Source organism: Gymnoscopelus microlampas (assembly GCF_963454915.1).
Source record: "Gymnoscopelus microlampas genome assembly, chromosome: 22".
NCBI classification, from domain to species: Eukaryota; Metazoa; Chordata; class Actinopteri; order Myctophiformes; family Myctophidae; genus Gymnoscopelus; species Gymnoscopelus microlampas.
The window spans coordinates 6,358,043-6,383,206 of record NC_139959.1 but is presented as its reverse complement, the minus strand read 5'-3'; the positions used below and the strand labels follow the sequence as shown (position 1 = coordinate 6,383,206).

The 25,164-nt window shown below is 43.3% G+C and overlaps 1 protein-coding gene across 1 annotated transcript in view; it reads left to right on the top strand.

Annotated features, from left to right (window-relative positions):
• The window catches only part of LOC311039096 (V-set and transmembrane domain-containing protein 2A-like), a gene marked incomplete at both ends in the record, with an annotated part of 224,887 nt that extends 200,171 nt beyond the window's left edge, over nt 1-24,716 (top strand). Inside the window, one exon of the mRNA XM_084048737.1 lies at nt 24,640-24,716. Coding sequence (XP_083904863.1) covers nt 24,640-24,716 — 77 coding nt within the window. The remainder of the gene's footprint in view (nt 1-24,639) is intronic.
• Nucleotides 24,717-25,164: the final 448 nt, after the last annotated feature.

Sequence of the window (25,164 nt, the reverse complement as noted above, 5' to 3'; positions counted from 1 at the left end):
GGTTTGAGCCCCCTTTCCAATTTCTGCACACACATAGTTAGCAGTTGCCCACATCAGAGATCTCACAGTATCACACACACACACACACACACACACACACACACACACACACACACACACACACACACACACACACACACACACACACACAATTTGGCTTAACTTTTCACCAATATGGAACCTCAATTGCAGAATGTCAATCCAGCCCAGTCATGGAAGCACTGCTCTTTTCATCTTTAGCAAGCTAATAACAGCCTGGCAAAACCTGCAGATTACCTTCAAGTGGAGCAATTGAGACCAGTCAAGTCAAGTGACAAGCGCTGTGAGAGCACTGGATGGCAGAGCTCCTTCATTTACGCCAGATGATCAGAGATATCCGCATATACGCTTGGGCAAATAAAAATTCAATGGATGGGCTTGGATGCCAGAGGAAAACCAGCGGTAAAAAACCTACGCCCTCTGCGTTGAAAACCAATCCTGATACTACCCCATATGAAGGACTGCCCTACTGTAGGTCTTTGCATTGGTTCTGTGAAGCTGTTATTCTTTTAATTTCAGGATAGTTTCCACCTAGTTTTAGCTCATTCACTGAACTTAGAAGTATCCAGACAAAAAATATATTCAATTTAACAATAGCTGCAATATATTGCTGTTTTGTCCAATTGCGCATTTAATGTTATCCGTGAAAATGTGACCAGAGGGACGTTCTCAGAGGACACTGCATAATGAGCTGCAAACATAATGAATTAGATGTAATTATCAGACAGAATACACACAATAAACCCAATTATTTGACCAGCCAGCGTTGCAGTCTGTGTTTCTCATTTAATCCATCCAAAGTAGTTTTTGACACTACTTTGCGATGCCAGTGTGGCTAACCAGGATGATTAGTGTTAAGGCTGCTGTTCACTGGGTCTGGTGACTGGTTTGGGAAAAAAAACTATCATTTAAACACGTAAGCCTTATTTAGCAAATATATAGCAATATCAGCTATATAGAAAATAGTCTCTCAGTGTAAGCACAGCTAATCTCAGAAACCGTTGAACCGATCAGCATCAAACATTTCATGCACACTGCCAGTAGGCCAAGGAAGATACTCTACCCCACACTCTTCAAATTGCCCTCATGGTGGTGCTATAACAGTATAGGTCATATCAAAACATTTCATTTCATGACACAACTCCCCATATAAGCCACACCCATTTCTGTTAGATTGTTCACACTTTAGCATTCTCACATTGCGAATTTGCGACGTATTGTGAGCTTGAAGATCTGCTATTTTATCCGAATATTCTGCCCAGAATAGTGAAGGTAGGGTTCATGTGCTTAACCAACAGCTCATTTCAACTGCAAAGCAACCATTGCCCCCAAAACCAACCCCCCCCCCCCCCTCCCTCCCTGTCCTTCTCTACCTGCCAAGATCTCTCTTAGGTGGAGGTGACAGTGATTTCAGGGCTGTCTTGGAGGGAGGCTGCCAGCCTTTGATCTGTGGGGGGGAATCCTCAGGGACCACCCTTTCTGTTTGATTGTGTCACCTTCACAATGGAGGACAGGGAGAGAGGGAGAAAGAGAGAGGGTGGGGGGCAAAAAGAGGGGATGAGAGACAGAAAGAAAGGATGAGAAGGAAGAGGACAAGAGAGAAACAATGTGATGTTCTATTCATGCCAGGATGATGAAACTCATACCTAGCTGACACTGACTGTCACGCACGTGCACACGCACACACACTTTTTTTCTGTAAATAAGAGATTTGCACTGTCTAAGAGAGACAGACATAGGGGTGTGGGGGAGGGGGGGGGGGGCAACAACAACACAGACAGACAGAAACAATGCATTTCATAATGATGTTACACATAGACCATTACATTGAGCCTCCTCATCAGTCCAAGAGGAGAAAGAAACCGTGTATATTGGCTATGGATGACAGCAGTGCCACCTGGTGGTGAGATGTGCTATAGCAGAGCGGGTGAAGAAGAGGAATGACACAGCTGTGCTCGTTAAGAATTGCACACTGCAGTCAAGGCCATCCTCCCAACTACCAGAAGATAAGTGTTTTCTATCTGTCACTCTTCATTAGCTTTTCAGGAGTGTGCTGGGTTTGTACTGTCACTTGTGACATGGGGTGGTGTGTGTGAGGTAAAGTCTAAAAATGTGTTGAAAGGTGGATTTGTTTATATATATGTGGGTTTTTAAAAGTGACTAAACACTAAACACAGCGAACCCTCGGGCAAAGTCCATTCCCGCACATGGGAATGGACAGAACACGTCTGAGTCCAGCGTTTCTGCTGTGGTTGCCATGCTCTATTATGGTTTGGAACTGCGTACACCTCTGGCCAGTTGGTGGAGAAATCCATTGACCTACGGGGAATGGGTGTGGACCCCTTTGTGGACATGCAACTCCTCATCTAGCTGGCAATTTGACCGGTAGAACCGGGCCCAAAGCCGTCGAAGGGCCGTCGACGTGGACTGAGCCATGGACTGTATTGCACATTCCTGCGGAAACCATGGGGCACAATGAGCTGCTGCATCTCACTGTCCAACGCATTCTCACTCCCAAGACGACAAACGGGCGACATCGTGGGACGGATGTTCCCAAGAAGTCAAATGTTTGACTGGAAGGGGGGGGGGGGGGCTGAAACGACTCCTGTTGACTAGGAGGGATATGAGTTACGAGTCTGTCCCTATCGGGACATACTGTAACTTGAACGGCACTGAGTCGGCTGACAGCACTCAAGCTCCTTGCAGGGTCTGTGTTACTGTGTCTGCCTGCTCGATGACTCACCTCAAAGTTAAAGTCTCCGGAGGGTTTCAAACTAGCAGGCCAGCTGTCCTTTGGGGTGTGTGCAGTGCAGGAGCCCTGGTCAGGGAAATGTGGTTGGCCTGCAGCAGCGTCTGCACCACCGCCCAAAAGCTCCCATCAGGTGACTGTAATTCCTCTCTTCCAGATTGAGAGAGTAATTGTACTCATTCTCACTCCCAACTCATCACTCTTGGTCTGGCCCCGCGTCACTGGGTCAACACACTGGGTACCCCTTTAGAGTCAATTTTAATTGTTCAGGGTAGTCCGAATCACGCAAGATTGGATGGAGTCTACCTGGGTTGGGGTATGCCAGGAAGGCAGTCCTTGTGAGTTCTGCTCACCGCTGCTGGAACTCGGTGTAGCATGCATCATCCATCGACTTCAGCTGTTCAAGCTACCTGTTGCTGGTTGTCGACTCGTTTCACACTGGATAGCTGGCTGAGCCGGTGTTACAACGTATTTACTGGCTGCTGCCGCTCTGCCTACGGCGGAATGCTGACATATAGCTCCTTTGCTATCGAGATGCTGAGGAGCTATTGTCACTGAGCACATATGTAGGCAGGTCGTGGGATGTTCACCATGGCTCCCATTGTTCTAGTTAGTGGATCCAAACCTACAAAGAATTAGTTTTGCGTGTGTGCGCGTTGTGTTTGTGCGTGCGTGCGTGCGTGTGAATACAGACCATTTACATCGTTATCATTTGTTCAGTGAATATAAAATAAATGTGACTGATTTGGTTGGAGCAGATCATGAATGATAATAATGGACCAAATTAATGATTATGTAAATGTGTTGATGCTGCTGTGGAGCAGACAAACAGCTGAGATGATGGCATGAACTCATTAAACTTCTTGACCTCTTTTCTTATGATTCTCAGCTGTTTGTCTTGCTAATTACCCTGCATGTTGTTGTAGTTTATCCTAAGAATTAATTATGTTCTAATATTGATTCTGAGTGCCCTGCCTCTGAGATGAGCATGCATATTTGCAATTGTCTCTGAAGACGGTCTCGTTCAAAACAACCCGTTCACACCATGGTTACGTAAAAGAGGTATACATTTTAACCTGCCTCTTCTGCATAAGCACTCAACTGGGTTGAACACACCCATATAGCTTATACAAATGCTATTCCTGAGTCTGTGCTAGAGCCATAAAGAACCAGCACACTACCGTCTCCTCTCCTCTACGACGTACACGGGGTAGAGGAGGCATACTCTGTCTGTCTGTCTGTCTGTCTGTCTGTCTGTCTGTCTGTCTGTTCTTTACAGGACGATTCACTGACATTCCTGCCTATCTAGCGGCCAAAGAAGGCCAGAATATTGAAATGGGATGCACCTTCCAAAGCAGAACGTCATCAGTGTGTTTTGCTATGGCGTCTTTGTTTTAGTTTTGTTTAATACAACAGTATTATTACATCCCTTTTTCCTCCTGAGTTGTCTGTCTGACAAATACAATTTCAGTGTCAGCATATCCCGAACATAATGTGGCTTGTGGAGAATGGATCAAATTCAGTGACTATGGGGCAAAGGATGTGGCCCTAATCTGTGCTCATGGTCACTTCTCCATTGGAATTAAGAGACATCAGACATCCTACTTCTGTTCCCCTAACCCCATGTGACACAGATACAGGAAATAAATGGAAGTTGGAGTCGTGGTTTCATCCCACCATCTGTCTTCAGAATAATGAGCAATGAAAGTATACTGCACAGAAATAGGTACTACTTATGATCCTTAAGGTTGAGTGTCTCAGCTTGCCAGCAATAAATCAAAAATATCCTCACAGGTCATGGCAACATAAGTGATGAGTGCCATCCATGCGTCTTTTGCAGTCTCCTCATAGAGCTTTTCAATTTGAGTGGTAAATAGGCGCCGATCCTGTGGGTGCTCGGGAGCTGATGCACCCACGGGAGACAGTGGACGGTTAAAATGCTTGTAAACGTGCGCACTGCTCGTGCGCTCGATTTTGTCCCTTTTTTCACCCAGTGCCAATTTTCTAAACATCCTGGGCGCTATACTCCGCCCTCCAGCCTAGGGAGCCCAGGGCCGAGCTCATGCCTCCTTCAATGCATTAGAGCCAACTGACCTTCTTGTAACCTGACAGGGGGGAGTTTCCCCGGTAGGACATAGCGCGTGGAAGGAACACGTTATTCCAACCAGTTCCCTTCCCCTCCATCAGATGCCCCGGCTGTCATGGGGGGAGGCGGTATAGCGACCAGGATTACTACATGTTTTTGTGAGGGTATTGACTACCCTAGGAGACACGGGGAGAACATGATGCAAACTCCACACAGAGTAGGCCCTTTCGCCAACCCCACCTAGGGTATGCACGTTCCTACACATACTGTAGGGAACATATTTGGCGGAATTGGCGCACGCACAAACCTTTCGAATGACACCGTTTTCCTTTTTTCCCTCCTCGCCGCGGGGGTGAGGGCTTTTGGGTTGAGCACCCACCGGCAAAATCATAAATCGGCGCCCCTGCGTGTATCCATGTATCCATCTTTGTGATTAGTGCCGTGGTGTCACTTGCACGTGACATGATCACGCAGTGATGCTAGTAATGAGCAGCTGCTGTGAATTTGCTTCAGGCATCTCTGTTGGATGCTTTATTTTCAAATGCGTGTGCATTGTTGTTGATTTGTGGTAGGACAATTTGGAGTTGCACAGCTTTCATTTGACCTTGTTTTCATGTCTTTATTTTTCATTATTTATTTTTACCTTTTAGGAAGGTTCATCTTGGGACTGTGTGTTGTGGTGAATTTAGATTCTACAGGACCAGATGGGTGACATTAAAGTCTGCTTTCATTCGACTGCAATCAGTCCTACGTGAAGCAGTTGACTGTGGACTGACATCCATATTGTCTGTGAGATACTGTAGGTAATGAGGAAAAAAACACCAATAGGGTGTGAGGGGGTGATTTCACATTGAAAGAATGTTACTGCGAGATGAAAGGAAAAATGGCAAAAAAGCAGGGTGCATTATTTTTGTGACAGCTAAGAACAAGACACTTGTGTGTGCACAGTCTGAACACCCCACATGGGTGGGTTGTGAGAAACAGAGAAAGGCAGGGAGAAGCTGGGAAGCAGACCTCGGTTCGGTGTCTCAATATATCCAAGGATAATAGAGCTGTCACTGTATTTGGATCCAGCACATTGATTGTGTCTTTAATTGCTTTAGGGCTCCACTAGCTCGGCTGCAGTTTGAGGGATCTTCTCCATAATGTATGGTCTTCCCTGAACAGTTATGACACTGATCACACACTGATATGCACTCATGTGCTGCTCACGCCGATAATGCTTTTATCGATCGGTGCAGGCGTTGTACAGGAGTCGTAACTCATCCACAGCTCGCTCCATTTCCTGCTTAGATTTTTTCTCCCCACTGATATAAAACAGAGGATTTTGTATTATCTTGAATCCTGAATTTCCCATTGAGACATTTTTCTTTTTGTTTGAAGGCAAAGCTGTCACGCGTAATGTTTTCAATCATTTAATTCACAGAACTAAAAGTTCATCTCATCTCTTCTGTGGTGATCACATTCTTCCATCAGACACCTCACTCAAAGTTAAAGCTGCAAACTGGGACTTACTTTAATGAATAAAACATCATTGTATCCAATCTAGAGTAACTAGCACATCTGCGCTGGGCTCCCTACTCTTCCATTGAGAAATGTAGACATAGTGTCAGGTACTGTAGGACACCGGCTGATTGACAATGTCAATGGATTGGACACTGCACAAGACTTAAACGAGAATACACAGTTTCAGCTGGAAGTGAGATTCCCCATTCTAGTGAATGAGGCAGCCTAGAGGGCGGGCCAAAGAGTACACCTTCCGTATGTCACTGATCACATGACTCCAACAATCATTTCTCCAGTTCGAGGCGACATAGAAGGGGGGGGGGGGACTTTTTTTCTAACAGCTCAAAGGTATATTATGACATGGTTCAATGTTGAAAATGAGTTGTATTTCCCTTTAAGCAAGGCAATTAAGGCAAGGAAACAAGGAAAAGGGTAAGTTTATTTATAGCACATTTCATCATTTCAAAGTGCTTTACAACAAGCATTGAGACACAGATTTACAGCATTAAGAGAGTGCAAAATAAAGAAATTATAAAAGGTCATTGGAATACAAAAACAAAGTAAACACGGTAACATGCAGTGGCGAGCAAAATGGTATTTAGCTTTGCTTTAAAACACGATTTCTGGGATTTTTTCCAGATAGGTGGTGCATAGAAACTAAATGCTGCAACTCCACCTTTAGTTTTGGTTTAAAAAAGCAGACCAATCCCAGATGACCTGAGAGGTCTGGGTGATTAATGATGTAGTAGCACAATATCAGAATTCTATTTTGGCCTTAAACCATCCAATGCTGTTTAAACCAATAGGTGTATTATATCAATTCTTTGACAGACATGGTGCCAGTGTAAAGATCTAAGAATTGGAGTGATATGATTCACTATCTTGGTATCAGGAAGCTCGAGCAGCAGCCTTCTGAATGAACTTTACAGTCGTTTGACACTAGATCATTAGTGTAGTTCAGACAGCATTGCCATTAACTCTCTCCATCGGGAAAGAGAGATAACAAACATGAAACGTATATGGATTGTAGCTTTAAATGTCAACGGAGCCAAGCAGAGTGGAAATGGCTGAAATGTTGCTTTGAACGTGATGGATCACATGACCTCGTACAGTACACCCAATGTACATGATTGCAGTTTCCACCTCAAGGCTAATCGGTCGTACAACTGCATGTCACTTTATTGGGCCAACATGACACAAATTAATTCCTAAAATACCACGATGTGAGCAAGTAAGCATTGAATTACTTTTATTTATTTAGTCTTTTAATAAGTCTATTAATAAGCTTTGGGCGCCTGCAAACAGGACAAGCCACGCTTCACTTATGTGAAGAATTGCTGGCTTTGCCTTTATTTTGTGTGACATTTGTCTGACCTGCGGGAAGTGAAACTGAAATAGAAAGGGGTTGAAATACAGGGTTTTCAGGCAGCACAGCTGGACCTGGCACATACCGTACTGTGTGAGACTGACAGAGAAAATACCACCACCATTACATTTAATGACTACAGCATATTGTCACTATTCAGTTAGTTTAAAAGTGTCTTCACCTGGACTTACTGTCTCCAACAGTGATCCAACAGATGTTGGGTGTTTAAACCAGTCAGACACAGAGACACAAACACTTATTTTCAGACAGTGTAGGTGCTGATTTCATCACTCCTCTCATCTGTACTCCCACCATGACTTTGCATTTCAGGACAATTTGTCCATGTTCGCTCGCTCTCTGCATGTCAGGAATGGGCACTAGCCTTGAGTCCCATCACCCTGCATCTCATTCCCCTCGCCCATTTCAATGACATGACACATGCTTCTTCGTCTTTGTGTCTGAAGACTTTTGTGCTGCTCTGCCAAGCTAACAATCACGTTACCATGGCAAGCAGAGCAACCGCCTGGGGAGGCAGAGAGAGAGAGGGACGGGTATGGTGGAGTGGCTGTTTCAAGCGTGTACTGGTAACAGCTGGATTTCCGTAGGTATGATTTACCTTTCATACCTACAGTCAGGGACGTGCACAGATAGACTCTAGGTGGTGCTAGAGCACCTGCCCTTTGCCCCAGAAGTGCCCTTTTGAAAGGTTTACAGCAGGGGTCTTCAACAGGGGGTCCGGGACCCCTAGGGGGTCCTCAGAGTTACTACAGGGGGTCCGCCAAATCTTTATGTGATGTGGATTTTCTTTTTACCATAACCACTCGAAACCTTTTCTGAGGAGAACTTTAGCCAAAAATAGCAGATCTACAAGCCCACAATGCCTCGCAGCGAAGAGGTATAGGTGTAGAGGGGAAAAAAGAGCAGACCAAGTAAACAAAAAAAAGTATAATTTACTTGAGCACCTGCCCCTACAGTGATTGTGGGGCAATGAGAGGTTTGCATTTGTATCCTGAGATGGCATGGGCCACCCCCTGGAATCTGAGGTGCTGCCCCATTACGCATTACCCACATTGTGTGTTCAGAAGTACACTCTGTGAGAGCACTAAAGCGTACCCGGGTGCTCTCCAGCCGTTTGGAAAATTCAGAGTGTTTGTTTGTTTTAGAGGGACGCACTGACTGTCCGATCTCTGTGCTTCTGAACATTTGTGACAACAATGATGGTGTGATTAAGTCCGTTGGTTGTGGCTTCTTTTGGTAGGCTACACTAGTACAGCAAGTCAGTGCCCCACGTGGGCCACCCCCAGTCAAGTATGGACATGCCACTGATGGTGTAACTGTTATGGACATGCAAGGTTTGTCCATACTGCATATATATATATATATATATATATATATATATATATATTTATATATATATATATATATATATATATATATATATATATATATATATATATATATATATATATATATAATATATATATATATATATATATATATATATACGTACGTACATACATACATACATACATACATACATACATACATACATACATACATACATACATATACTGAAAACAACTAGCCTATTATATGAATTTACTAAATAGTTATCCTCTTAACATTTAATATGTTGGTATTTATTTATGTCTATGAAATCTCTTTGATGATGTTTACAACTGGTCATCTCTGTGTTTTGGCCCAGGCTGTGGCGGATTTTGCGATGCCCGCAGGCGAGCAGTGCAATGAGACCCAGAGGCAAGTGACGCCTGCAGGCATGTTTATCGACAGGAAGGAAAGGGGCATGGTAGCATGGTAGCGCTTTGCTCTGCGGTGGGAGTAGGCAGCCAGCAAGGTAGCCGTGGGCCAGGGGTTGGAGAAAGGAGAGTTGATGACTGAGAAAGGAGGCATAGAACAGGTTTCTGTGTTTCTCTGGACTTTTCTCACTCTCTGAAGGACAAGAGAGGTCTTTATGCAGGGTTCGGAATGAGGTACAGCTGCGGCCCCTCCTCCCTCTTCTCCCTGAGGAGAATGCTGCACTGCTTGGAGGGAGGTAGGGCATGCCTCCTGGCAGAGATTTGCACTCAATTTAGCGCACCTTTCTAGTTTGAAGTGTGGTGCAATTGCATGTTATTGTCTCCGCCAGGCCGAAAGGCATGGCGAGAGAGTATGTTTTCCACCCCGTCCGTCCGTCCGTCCGTGTGTCCGTCCGTCCTGTCTGTGTGTTACCAGCTAATCTCCGGCACCGTTGGCCCGTTCGCTCCCAAACTGTGCACACACACTCCCTGGATGCCAATTCAGAACCTATGCCCCAATTTTTTCACATGGGCCTGTTATAGCGCCACCAGAAGGCCGATTAGTGCAAAACCCATTTTTTTACATTACTCCTACAGATTTTATCCAAACGTCATGCAAATCGGTACACAGTATCTCTATAGTCATGTGATCAACACGGATCTGTCCGATTTCCCATATTCCATCCTCATTGCCTATGGTTGGCTTCCAAAGTTTGCAGGATTGGTCCCTTTTGAACAAAAAGCCTCAAACTATGCACGCAGCTTGCGATTTCCGTGAAATTTCACACGCACATTCCCACTAGGCCGAGGAAGAAATGCCACCCTTTTCAAATTGGCCTGTTATAGCGCCACCAGCAGGTCTAATTTAGCAAAACACATTTTTGGAACAAAATGCCTCAAATCATGAATGCAGTGTCTGATTGCCGTGAAAGACCTAAGAATAAATGGCACCCTTTTCACATTGGCCTATTATAGCGCCACCAGAAGGCCAGAATAACGCACCTGACCTGGCGGAGACCTGTGCTCCGAGGAGCACTTTTTCTAGTTGTTTGATCTCATACTGCCTCTATATGCCTTTTTTCTGTATGTTTCTTTTTTTCCTCCTATTTTTTGTACATCTGAATTGCATTATTACATACAGTGCTCTGCTTTAATCCTTTCATTGTGTTAGGGTCAAATTTGACACGCTAACTCAAAAGATGTTGGCAGCTTTCTAGCACAATAAGTGTTAATACAATACCACAGACTCATATTTGTGTACTCATGCAGTGTTTATGAAACATCTTGACAGGTCAATGACAAACATTAATATGTTTTCAGCATGGCATAATGGAATACTGGGTGTTACGACCCCCTGTCTAGGGTAGGGGAGGTGACATAATAATGGAGGACAAAGTCGCTTTCAAAAATGAATTGTTTTTATTTCCTTTTTTTATGCAGAGATTTCAAACTCTTTTTGTCTTTTTTCACCAGTGCCAAAGAACTTCAGGGTGCCGGTTTACATTTGTAAAAAAAGGCTGCCTAATAAAGAAAATTACCCCTAACCTAAACCTAACAAAAGAAAAATATACATTTACTAAACTTACTTACCTAACTAAAGAATATACAAAAACAAAGTGGTTTAACCAACAAAAAGACCAAACACCCCTACAAGGCGAGTGAATAACTAAATACAAGAAATAATGAAAGTGGACAAATAGTTACAAGATAATGCTTAACTCAAAATAATACTGGGCAAAAAGCAACAAGTTTAACTATAATTAAATTATAGATTAAACTAAGAAACTGAAAAGTATAACTGAAGGGCAAACAAAAGTAGCTAAAGAACAAACAAAATAACTGATTGAATCAAAAGTCACTGATGGACAAATGAACAAACAGAAGGCAAAGAAACAGAAACAAAACAGAACAGATCAGACCAGGCTACATGGGTTCGGGGAGACAGAGGGATTGAATCTCTGCAGCTCTTTCAAGTGAGAGCAACCAGTCCCCATGACAGACAGAGCAGAATGAGCTTTTGTAGGTGAGCTTCAGAGAACAGCCAGCCCTGGCTAGGGCGGAGACAAAGGGGCGACGAATGGGAGCAGGAGAACAGGGCCAGAGGCTGGACCTGTCAATCTGGACAGCTGGAAGGCAATCACTCACTCACTCATACCAGCACCACACCCAGACTCAGACTCACAGCTTCCACCACCACTCATGACCTTATATGGAACACAGAAAGACAACAATATAACACAAGCCACACATAGCACAGACATATAACCAAAATATAACCACACATAATATAACCATACGGCTAGGGCCGTAACACCCCCCCCCCTTAAAGAAAACCTCCCCCCCCAAAAATAAGTTTCTTAAGCTGGGGCATAAACACGAGAAAGGGCATCTGCCAAGACATTATCAACTCCTTTCTTGTGACGAATCTCTAAGTTGAAATCCTGTACCAGTAATGACCATCGCATGAGCCTTTGATTCGAATTTTTCATCTGTCTCAGAAAAACCAAAGGGTTATGATCAGTATAAACAACTACAGGCAATGGGCTAGATCCCACGTAAACCTCAAAAAATTGCAGAGCAAGCAATAAAGAGAGAGCCTCTTTCTCAATAGTACTGTAATTACTCTGAGGTGCATTAAATTTCTTTGAGAAATAACAGTTTGGATGGTCAATACCTACGTCATCCTCCTGCAGCAGTACTGCTCCGGCTCCACTTCCACTCGCATCCACCTCCAACTTAAAAGGCATTTTGAAGTTTGGGGCAGCCAGGACAGGAGTGCTGCAAAGAAGAGCCTTACAGGACTCAAAAGCATGCTGGCAAGCAGGCGACCAAACATAAGGCTTTTTCACACTGGTCAAACTGGTAAGGGGAGCAACTACATCAGCGAAATTTTTACAGAAGGCACGATAGTAGCTCGACATTCCTAGAAAACGGCGGAGACTACGGCGTGACGTAGGTACAGGGTAGTCCACTATGGCCTTGACCTTGGCATCAATGGCCCGAACTTGACCCTGACCTACCTCTTTTCCCAGATACGTAACGGTGGCACGACCAAATTCACACTTTGACAAATTTAGAGTCAGATTAGCGCCCGCCAACCTGCCGAAGATTAAACCAAAAGTGTGCATGTGCTCAGGCCACGTATCAGAAAAAGCAACAACATCATCGAGGTACACCTCACAATTTTCCACCCCAGCTAACACATTGTGCATAAGCCGTTGGAACGTAGCAGGTGCATTACGGAGTCCGAATGGCATCACAGTATACTGATAGAGACCATCGGGGGTAACAAAGGCAGAGATATCTGAAGCACGAGCAGTTAAAGGGACCTGCCAGTACCCTTTAAGTAAATCAAGTTTTGTAACAAATTTAGCAGCACCAACACGGTCTACACAGTCCTCCATGCGAGGCAGAGGATACGAATCAGGTTTGGTAACATTATTTACCTTTCTGTAATCTGTGCAGAAGCGTTGACTGCCGTCAGATTTTGGCACGAGCAGACAAGGCGAACTCCATGCGCTAGAGCTGGGAATGGCAAGGCCATTATCTAGCAAATAATCAACCTCCTTCTTAAACAATGAGCGTTTAGTAGGATTTACCCGATAAGCATGTTGTTTAATGGGAGGATTCACACCTACTTCCACATCATGTGATAGGACAGTAGTGCGGGAAGGTATGTCTGAAAATAAAATGGGGTTATTTTCAATCAAACTAACTACGTCTGCTTGAGCCACAGAATCCAAGTGCTGCAAATAATCAGGCAGATTTTTCAGAATTTCAGAATTTTGCATCCGAGAGCCAGCCGAGCTCTTTGAACGCAAGCCATCACTCTCTGGGGAATATAGAGAAGGCACGACGGACACTACTGAGGCTACCGGGGTGGGTAGAACTGAAGGCGCAACACTCTCAGAACGATCAAAATAGGGTTTGAGCATATTAACATGGCACACTCTGGTTTTACTCCGGCGGTCTGGGGTCGCAACTACATAATCAGTATCACTAAGTTTTTTTTCTATGACATATGGGCCACAGAATTTAGCCTGAAGGGCCGAAGTGAGAAACGGGAGCAACATTAGCACCCTATCACCCACATTAAACTCGCGTGTCACCGATTTGCGATCAAAATGTTTTTTCATTTTCCCCTGGGACGCAGTCAATGCGCTGCGTGCGAGGTTACAGGCATTGTGCAGGCGGTCTCTGAATTTAGCTACATAATCCAACACATTTGAGGATGGAACAGTGGATTTCAATAGCAAGCGATCACGGAGCACCCGGAGAGGACCACGCACACTGTGCCCGAACACCAGCTCAGAAGGGCTAAAACCAAGTGACTCTTGTACACTTTCCCGCACGGCCATGAGCAGAAAAGGTAACCCCTCATCCCACGACTTGCCCGTCTCAGAACAGTACTTTTTCATCATTGACTTGAGCGTTTGATGGAACCGCTCAAGAGCGCCCTGAGATTCAGGATGATAAGCACTAGACTGTATGTGTTTAATGGACAAGGACGCGACAACCTGCGCGAAAACTTTAGAGGTGAAATTTGTTCCCCTGTCCGATTGAATGGACTTGGGTAAACCAAAAATAGAGAAAAAATTAACCAGAGCTTTTATTACAGTTTTGGCCTTTAATGTGCGCAATGGAATCGCCTCCGGATACCGAGTGGCAGCACACATTAAAGTCAACAAATACTGATGACCTGACTTCGTTTTGGGAAGTGGGCCAACACAGTCAATAATGATATGTTCGAAGGGCTCTCCCATCACCGGAATAGGTAATAAAGGAGCAGGAGGAATAACCTGGTTAGGCTTCCCCATCATTTGGCAAACATGACACGAACGGCAAAAATTTGACACATCAGATTTAAGCCCTGGCCAATAAAAATAACGCAAAATGCGGTGATACGTTTTACGAATACCTAAATGACCAGCCAAATTGTCATGTGCGAGACTAAGGACTTGAGAACGAAAAGGTTCAGGTACAACAACCTGCTGAACGGAGTTCCACCCGAGGTTGCCAGCGCCGGGCGGGAACCAATTGCGCAACAAAATGCCATCCACTACACTGTACGCACTCTGCGCATCCTGCGCATGAGCGGCTCCCCAGCAAACAGCGAGGGATGGGTCATTTTGCTGTGCCGAAACGAACGTGTCTTTATCGACATCAAACACAAATTCAGTCTTTATTGGCATCACATCAACCATCTTCTGCTTAACCATGGCGGCAGGAAGATTCACTGGTTGCTCAGAACACATAAAAGTGTCCTTCAAACTAATGTTCTCATCACAGCCCTTCCTTGCCTGTGCACGGGTCACAGCGCAGGCAGGGAACAATACCGAGGTGCCCATAGACTGATCCAAATCGATCACAGGATTCTCGACAATTTCCGGCGTTGGGAAAACTTTCTCCCCTGCCAAGTCATTGCCGAGAATTAACGAAACGCCGCCGACTGGTAACTGAGCGCGAGTACCCACCTGCACAAAACCGGAGACCAGGGGCGAACGCAAAAACACAGAGTGCAACGGAGCGCGTAATGAATTCATCTCCACCCCCAACAATAGAGCATCAGATCCACAAAAGGAATTATTCGAGAAAGGCAACACATCATATAACATGAGAGATTGTGACGCTCCCGTATCACGCAGGATTGTGATCGGTACCTGATCTTTATCCTGACCTGACAGGGACACTGAACCTTTCAAAAGGAAGGGTCCAAAACATTCCTCCATTTCATCTGACACAGGCGCCCCTGTGTCAGAGGAAAGTGGAGGAGGAATGGACCGAATGAACCCAACTGCTTTTGATTTTTTTGGACTCTGAGTTTCTTTTCGTTGTAGAGTGGGACATGCCGAAATGAGGTGACCCTTTTCATGACAATAGAAACAATCACGAGTCTCTGAACCAGAGACAACATTAGAACCAGAACGAGGCGGGCTTTTTGACACAGAAAACTTTTGATTCCCCCCCACTCTGCCGCCCATGGGATTGCGGCGTGCAGAGGGAGCAGAAAACACAGATCGGTGTGTCAAAATTAACTCATCGGCACACACCGCAGCTTTAACCACATTATCCACTTTCTGCTCGTTTAAGTAGACAACTATACGCTCAGGTAGACAGGATTTAAATTCCTCTAATAGTACCAAATCACGAAGCTGGTGAATAGTCAATACCTTGTTTGCAGTGCACCATTTGTCAAATAAGACACTTTTCTCCCTGGAAAATTCTACATAAGTCTGGTTGGCAGTTTTCTCACAGGACCTGAACCTTTGGCGGTACGCCTCCGGCACTAACTCATATGCCCTTAGTATGGTTTCTTTTACCACCTCATTTTTGCGGCTCTCCTCAACAGTTAAGGCTGCACACACATCCCGAGCTTTTCCCACTAATTTGCACTGCAGTAATAAACTCCACATGTTCTTTGGCCACTTCACCGTGGTTGCAATGCGTTCAAAAGTGTCAAAGTACGAATCGAGTTCTGTCTCTTTAAAGTGCGGTACCAAAGGAATATGCTTACTGATGTTGAAATCCTGAGAGCATCCCGAAATCCTGGGCTGGGGGGCAGGTGACCTGTCGAGCTCTGCGGCCCTGATGCGGAGTTGCATCAGCTCAACCTCCTTGGTTTTTGTTGCGAGTTCCACCTCTCGGAGGCGGAGGGCCAGCCCTAGACTATGTGAGTCCCCCCCAGCATTGGTACGAGCTATAAGCGGATCTATCTCTGAGTCCTGAGGTGAGACACTAGCCTCTCCTTCCTCAAGCTCAGTGAGCGCAGGGGAGCCTGTGTCAGCAGTCGCCTCCACATTCTCACCCGAACGCCCAGCCATATTCTCCGCCAGCCCGATGCTTACACGCTCTATGATCCCTTTTTCAGTAAGTTTTTCCTCTATATGAGACCTTAGTTCGGCCTTATTGGCACCCGATGGGACAGAAATTTTGAAGACTTTAGCAATCAAATTTAACTCAATTTTAGTGCATTTATCTAATTTGTCTAGAGTGGGAGAAGTTGGGAAAGTTAATGCAACCTCATCTGGTTCTACCGCGGACATTACAATTAATCAAATACTCTACCTAACCTGCCAACCAAAACAGACAACTGGAGCAAAGTTTTGACTACTCACCAGATCGAACGAAACCCAGAAGGACCTAACCAAACCCATGCAACCTGTTAAACGAACGAATTAAACCAAATTCAAATAATCCTCAAAAAAGGAATAAGTTTCAGGGGTAAACTTTTGAACCAAGCCGAGTCCCCAAATTATGTTATAATTTGGATCGATATTTTTTTATAATTTGGAACGGACGAGCCCCCAAATTATGTTACGACCCCCTGTCTAGGGTAGGGGAGGTGACATAATAATGGAGGACAAAGTCGCTTTCAAAAATGAATTGTTTTTATTTCCTTTTTTTATGCAGAGATTTCAAACTCTTTTTGTCTTTTTTCACCAGTGCCAAAGAACTTCAGGGTGCCGGTTTACATTTGTAAAAAAAGGCTGCCTAATAAAGAAAATTACCCCTAACCTAAACCTAACAAAAGAAAAATATACATTTACTAAACTTACTTACCTAACTAAAGAATATACAAAAACAAAGTGGTTTAACCAACAAAAAGACCAAACACCCCTACAAGGCGAGTGAATAACTAAATACAAGAAATAATGAAAGTGGACAAATAGTTACAAGATAATGCTTAACTCAAAATAATACTGGGCAAAAAGCAACAAGTTTAACTATAATTAAATTATAGATTAAACTAAGAAACTGAAAAGTATAACTGAAGGGCAAACAAAAGTAGCTAAAGAACAAACAAAATAACTGATTGAATCAAAAGTCACTGATGGACAAATGAACAAACAGAAGGCAAAGAAACAGAAACAAAACAAAACAGAACAGATTAGACCAGGCTACATGGGTTCGGGGAGACAGAGGGATTGAATCTCTGCAGCTCTTTCAAGTGAGAGCAACCAGTCCCCATGACAGACAGAGCAGAATGAGCTTTTGTAGGTGAGCTTCAGAGAACAGCCAGCCCTGGCTAGGGCGGAGACAAAGGGGCGACGAATGGGAGCAGGAGAACAGGGCCAGAGGCTGGACCTGTCAATCTGGACAGCTGGAAGGCAATCACTCACTCACTCATACCAGCACCACACCCAGACTCAGACTCACAGCTTCCACCACCACTCATGACCTTATATGGAACACAGAAAGACAACAATATAACACAAGCCACACATAGCACAGACATATAACCAAAATATAACCACACATAATATAACCATACGGCTAGGGCCGTAACACTGGGATTACCGTACTCATGTAATACAACACGTTACACAGGCTTTGCACGTATATCATCAAAGGTCAGAACTGTGAGAATGCTTCCCAGTGAAATACAATCAGAACATCATGAGTGGACAACCTAAATGACAACTATTCCTCATGTTGTAACGTTCATTTAGTGGCAGCAACCACAAAATAATCCTAAATAACTCCAGGAAACATTTTACAAGAACGCCATTTGAAGACGGCATTAAGAATGGCAGTATGACAGGGCACCAGGGCTTTGCAAAAAAGAGAGACAAGAGATTGAAATTGAGTCAGTGCCGAGTGTAAGGGTACCCATGCGTTAGAAATGAAATATATAAATGGGGAAATAATGAGTAATTTGTTTCAGTATGTCTATGGAAACTTTTGCCTTGCTGTCAGAAACATTTGTAAGTTTGGCATTAGCAAGCAGTATAATATAATGTTTTCCTCACTTATTCTATGGGGCTGCTTGCAGTAGATCATCTCAATGATATGATGAAAAGAGAAAGCAATTTGTCCAGAGAATAAAGCTCTCTAAAAAAAGATTGCCAAGGGCCACTTAGTTTAGTTTAGTTTAGTTTATTTTGATCCACATCAACAGTCACAAATCACAAAACACAAAAACACACTGTAATCCAACATTTATTTCTGGTTGATCGAAAAGGCATAGGCTGAAGTTCAAAGCTTCTTTATGCCTATCCTTTATACATGTCGGTTTAATTTAGTTACATCAGTTACAAAGTTCATTGTGAATGTACACTCAAAAATATTCCATTATTTTAATTCGAGACTACTAACATTGTTCGTAATTGTCGAACACTCAAAAATATCCAATATTTACATTCAAGACTTCATACTTATACACACAATCACACACACACATATACACCTGTATGTGTGCATATACCCATAATCACCCATTCAAATATACATACTGTACTGTGTATATATACTGTATATATATTAGGGCTGGGACTCGATTAAAAAAATGAATTTAATTAATTAGAGGCTTTGTAATTAATTAATCACAATTGATCGCATTTTAATCACATATCAATATTTGACCTGAGAACAGTGAAAAGCATTTTTTTCAAATGGATTTTGTCATACATCTTTAAGTAGGCCTACATGTACTCAAGAACTGTACTGAAGTACAATTTTGAGGTATTTGCACTTTGAGTATTTCCGATTTCTAATACTTTTACTTCTACTGCACTACATCTCAGAGGCAAGTATTGTACTTTTACTCCACTGCAATTATTTGAAAACTTAAGTGACTAGTTACTTTGTAGATTTTGATTATTATTACAAAACATACAGTAAGCCCTATATCGGCCATTTGAAAATAGCAGATCTACAAGCGCAACGCATTGTGAGCTTGTAGATCTGCTATTTTCCACCACTGGAGGCTGGTAGAGTGTGTGTTGTTACTGTTGTTTTATAGTAGTTTAATTAATTATTCAATCAATCAAATCACTGAGGTGGTGGTGGTAGTGGTGGTCTTGGCACGTCCAAGGATACTCTCGGTTGGGGGAGAAGAAAAGAAAAGTAGGAAAAGAAAGAAAGAATGTCAGATCACTTCAGTAAAGTGGCCCTTGGCATTTTCTTCTTTCTATCGTTTTCCCCTTTCACCAAAGGGCACCTCGGCTTAGCCTCGCGAGGTCAATTTTTTTTTTTGCACTGGCAGATTCGTCTGGTCCAAGGCTAACCTCGGCTACCAGTGATTTAAAGCGGGTACTCAAGTACTGTACTTAATTACAATTTTGAGGTATTTTCTACTTTACTGGAGTATTTCAAATTTGTAATACTTTTACTCCATTACAATTATTTGAAAACTTTAATTACTAGTTACTTTGTAGATTACTACAACAAAACATACATGAACCACTTCAGCCCTTTAAACATTTCGGCCATTTGAAAATGGCCAATCTACAAGGTCACAATGCTTCGCAATGAGACGCATTGTGAGCACTCCATAACAAAGCACTCACACACAGCGAAACTCTAGAGAGATGCCCCCTCAGCCAGCTGGCCATGGAACTCCGGGCACAAACACAAACAGAGGCACAAGATAGAAAACCCATCGGACCAAACAAAATTATAAAACAGCAAAAGGAAAACTACCTGACACATTGGAAAGAAGCAACACAAAAGCAGAGTAAACTAGAATGCTATCTGGCCCTAAACAGAAAATACGCAGTGGCAGAATACCTGAGCACCGTGACCGACCCAAAACAAAGAAAAATCTTAACTAGGTACAGACTCAGTGAGCACAGTCTTGCGATCGAAAAAGGTCGTCACAGGCAGACCTGTATCCCGAGAGAAGACAGACTATGCACCCACTGCACACAAAAGGAAGTGGAAACCGAGCTACTCTTCCTAACCGTCTGTCCATTGTACCAAGACATCAGAGACACATACTTCCCACAGATTACAACCACACACAGAGATTTTGAAAACATGACCAATGACAAAAAACTGCTGGAAGAAGTACAACAATGTGCAAACACAGCAGCAAGATTCGTGAGTTGCTGTGATAGGAGAAGGATATCAAACGGAACACAAAGACTAATCATTGTGTATATTCCTGCACTATACCTGCACCCAGTGATCTTGGTACATAGAAATTGATCTATTGAAGATTCTGACTTTCAAATGTACATTTCTTTGTTTTGATTGTATTGCTGTATTGTTGTATTGTGCGTTTTGCTTTGGCAATGTAAACGTATGTTTTCTCATGCCAATAAAGCCCTTTGAATTGAATTGAAAATTGTGAGCTTGTAGATCGGCTATTTTCAAAAGATTTTTATACAGTTTAAATCTTTGGAAATGGGACATTCTGCATAATGAGTACTTTTTACTTTTAGTACTTTAAGTACATTTTGATACCAATACTTTTGTACTTTTACTCAAGTAAATTTAGAATTCCAGACTTGTACTAGTACTTGTGAGCTTGTAGATCAGCTATTTTTGTGACACTGTAGTATGACAAAGTAGGGCTTTACAAGGTTGAAATATGGCTCTTCTGCCCGACAGCAACGATAAGCAAATATGGTTGTTGGAAAACAAATGATACCAAAGCAAAGGGAGAAAACTGTGTTCAGGTTTGATGTTTGTGAAATATCAGCAAGTAGTTTTTCCCATTTGTGGAGTAAATTAGACTATTTTATCCAAGCAAAGGAGGCTACCACATGGAGTTTACTGCTGATGGAGATGAGATTCCTTTGCTGTGTTCTTGAAAAAAGTAGTTTACTAGGACCAGAGCAGAACAAATGTGTTTCATCCACATGCGCATTCCTTCATCAGGCAACTTACATGAACCACCACAGTGAAGCTTGTAAGAGAAATTGATGACTGGGGGGATCTGTGCTGACGTGTTGAACAATTAATGACACCTCACCATCCAACACACTTATAAACAATAGAGGAAGGCAGGTCCTATTATAAAGAAAGTGAAGACGTAACTGGTTCGTACCTACACAGACAGGGAAAACAACTATTGCTCCTAATTCTGCTCATTAATCACCTTTCCGCTGAACGCCCTCCGGTGTAAGTGCAGGCCTCTCTGAGGTAATAACAGAACTTGATAGAACGCTCTGCACTGTGGCTGTTCGCAAGTGGCTGTCTTGTATCTTCTGTGCCCTTTCTCCAGGGCCTCCTGTGCAGCCATTGAGCGTTTATCTTCCCTGTAGGTGGTTATCGCACAAGCGGGCCAGCGAAAGAGCCGATTCTGTTTCATGGCTCCTGCTTCCCTTTAGTTCTGTATTCAGCAGACATTTTTATTTAGTGCATACGTCCATTTGGCCTCCCATGTAGGAGAAATAAACTGCACCATATAAAATCATTGTCCAGTCCAGTCCAGTCCATGTAGGTATAGGCTGTATATACGTTGCATGTGTGGTAGTGCCAAAAATATGCCACCAGCAGAGCTCCAATAAGACCAATACGTTTGACAATGTGGTCCCCTGTTTTTACTACAGACATGTGTGCATGCATGTACTCCTACAGTATAGGTCTGTGTGACTGCTTTGTGTTTAGCTTTTGTTATCACTTATTGTATTGTTAGTCATAATATTTTATGGGGAAGATTGGTGACGCTACAGTTGCATGAGGCATAATTTCAAGCAGTTTGACATTTTTGTTGAAGCATATTCCGGTTTTGCTGTCGCTGTGGTGCTAAAATGCATGAGCCTAATTAGAATACAAAGAAGTACAAAACATTGCAAACTTTTGTCATGATACGCTTTTGACACAAGTTTGAAATCTGCATTTTAAGCAACACAATACATTCCAATATCCACGCTCCCTCAGCACGCTGGGCAGCTGATTAGAATGCTCATTTGTTAATTACACAGGCTGCTTTCTTTCAAGTTAAATCTATTCTGTTTCTATGGTTTATTGCGCATAGCCTGGTAAACCATCCCGCTCGCGTGAATTCACATCCTCATGTGTCTTCTGCAGACCGGTCTGGCACCAAGCGCTGGGTATTTTGCAGAAACCAAAAAGTGGAAGAGCCAATCAGCGTACGTCAATCACAGGGCCCTGAGCGCAGACGCTGACTACAAAATGTACCGTCACGGCACCACCTCTCCCCGTGCACACCTGCCAATCATTTCCCCAGAGGTCAATGGGTTCAGACATGCACAAAGCTGTTAGTGCTCGCAGATAGCCCTGTGCACCCCAAAGCCAAAGACAGAGCCAGAGAGATATTACTTGCTGCTGAATAGAACTAAAAGTTGGATAATCCCCAGGGCTGCAGAGCAGGAGATTGTGAGGTAACCAAATTATGCTGACAACTGTCGCGGCGAGCACTCGGCATGGTCCGCGTTGACACTGATAAATTCCTCCGCCGTGGCTGCCCTCAGCTATTTCCCCCAGAGAACCGTCTGAGGTTCGAAGGACTTCCTTTGTCACAGAAAGGGTCAAGTTTGAGGCTGATACACAAAAATGAGCACAACAGCCTTGCTTGAAATTAAATCCAGGCCGAGTGTTAGGTAACACAACAATGATGCACTGGCCACATGAAGGGTGGGTGGTGGTGGTTGTGGTGGTGGGGTTCACTGCAACTCTGCAGCATTGTGTCAGTTACACTTATTTCACTGCTCTGCCCCAATGGTTTCTGGAGGGATTGTTTCTGCAGAGTGCCGAGGTCACCGTGGCTGAAAAAGAGAACACATAAAGGAGAAATAAACATACATACATACATACACACATGTACAGATACAAAGGGCCTTGATTGCATAAGCATTCAAGTATAATACTTGATCTTACTTAATACTTAATACCTAATACAAATCTATAATACTGACTGATACGTCTAAAGATAAACAGGACTGAGGCACCTGGACAGGAGCAAGCGGCCACTGTGTCATTATGCCCTTGTGCTTATGGAGGCAAAGGAGGTTGTTATACCTATCGAGTTGCCAAGCGACTGGTGAACCACATATGGACGGCACAAATAGGAGGCGAATGTAAACACATGGATAAATACTGTATGTCACAGATCCTGGGATTGGGCCATCACATGTCCTTGTGCTCATACAAAGAAAAAGTCAAGACATGATGGATTGTGCCATCCATCACATATTCCCTTTATTGCAGTCAAACAGCCAGCCAAGATGTCAGCCACTAAGCCAGCCATTTAGTCAGCTAAAGCAGCCATACAGTTAGTCATTCAGCTTGTCAGTGACACACAGCCAGTCATTGCTTGGGCAGCCGGCCAGGCGTTCAGCCAGTTGGCAAGCAGGGTGGCAAGCCAGTCTGTCACAGAGACAGCAAGTCAAGTCAGCTGAAGGGGTCCACGGCTTCAGGTCTCTAGAGGTGCCGAGAGGCTCCGGGGTTTCACCTTGTTCTCTCAGTGTTCTGACTATTGTGACGTGAGAATCCAAATCAGGCCATTTTTGTGTGTGAAATTAAGAAAACGCGGAAAAAAAGGTTTCATTGCCAACCTATTTTAAAATGTAATGTAAAGTTGTAAAGTTAACGAAAATATAAGTTTGTGAGTTATTTTGTGCAATATACTGCATTCAATTTAGTAATACAATACTACAAGGCCAAATGTTGTATTTTATTACTGAATTAAATGTCCCTGCTTCCTGGTGAATGTACGTGGTATTGACTTTTTTTTATTGAATTGCTTGCAGTTGTGAGTTGAGCGATTGTCTCAATCTCTGCTGTCTTTCTCGTGACTTGAGGCTGATTCAGTCCTTCCTTATGTGGAGGATGTTTTGTTCCTGTGTGATTGCCGGTCCTCTGTGGCGCTGCTGTTCACTGAGACAAATAAGATATGCCAGGAAGGAACAGAGTGTCAGAGCCCTCAGGAAAGAGTATTGGAGAGTGTTTGTATTTGGCCTGCTCGCTTTTTTTGCTGCTGTCTCAAAATCTGTCTGTCATTTTTTCACTTTTTTATTCATGTAATTATACAGTATACAAAACAAGTATGATATGAATTGATGAAACATTTAACAAAAATTGACAATGTGTACAGTTCATATACATTGTGTGTAAATTACACACTGCAGTGGAAGTGGAATTTCTCTTTCCAGGCAATGATGGTAGTACAGACGTAATGTACGTACGTAGTGTAGCCTACATGGATTATATCATGTCTTTGGAGCATTCAGTATTTTTCGGTCACAATCTACACTCATATTACTTGAGATTGCTCAGCGAAACCACACTATCTACAGGCAAATAATTACAGTCCCTCTAATGATCCCCCCTCCCCCCATGTGATCAGTGGTTTATCAGTACACAATATTATTTTTTTCACCATCTGTACAGTACCTTCACTTTGTAGGAACAAGGTCATCATCCAAATCTGGACTAGCAGTTCTTCTCCTGTCTTGTGGTTCAGCGATAGATGTCTTGTTATAATTACCTGAGTGCCCTCTCAAGAGAGAGAAAGGGAAAATGGGCATCATATATTTATACATCATGCTGGTGTGTACCCCCCAACCAGTGAAACTGGGCATCAGTGAGACTGATTACTCACTGGAAGGACTGTCCTTGAGTCTGGATTCAATGAATTGTGTTAGAGGCTTGAGTTAGTCTCTATTTAAACTTTAAATACAGTCTAACTCCACTATTCATTACTGTACAGTTCACAGACCTTTTACATGCTTTCACCTTTCAGCCATTACCTTTTAACATGTGTAATGTGTTTAGAAATGCATCCTTGAAGTTCCTTTAGGGTCTTTTAGCCTTTCATCAGACATATATTGTGTACTTTTATTTATCTATTTAAAAGTTCAAGAAGTATAGATACACCATGAGAGAAGCAATTGCTATATAATGGTCTACTAATGGCAGAAAACATCTTTGA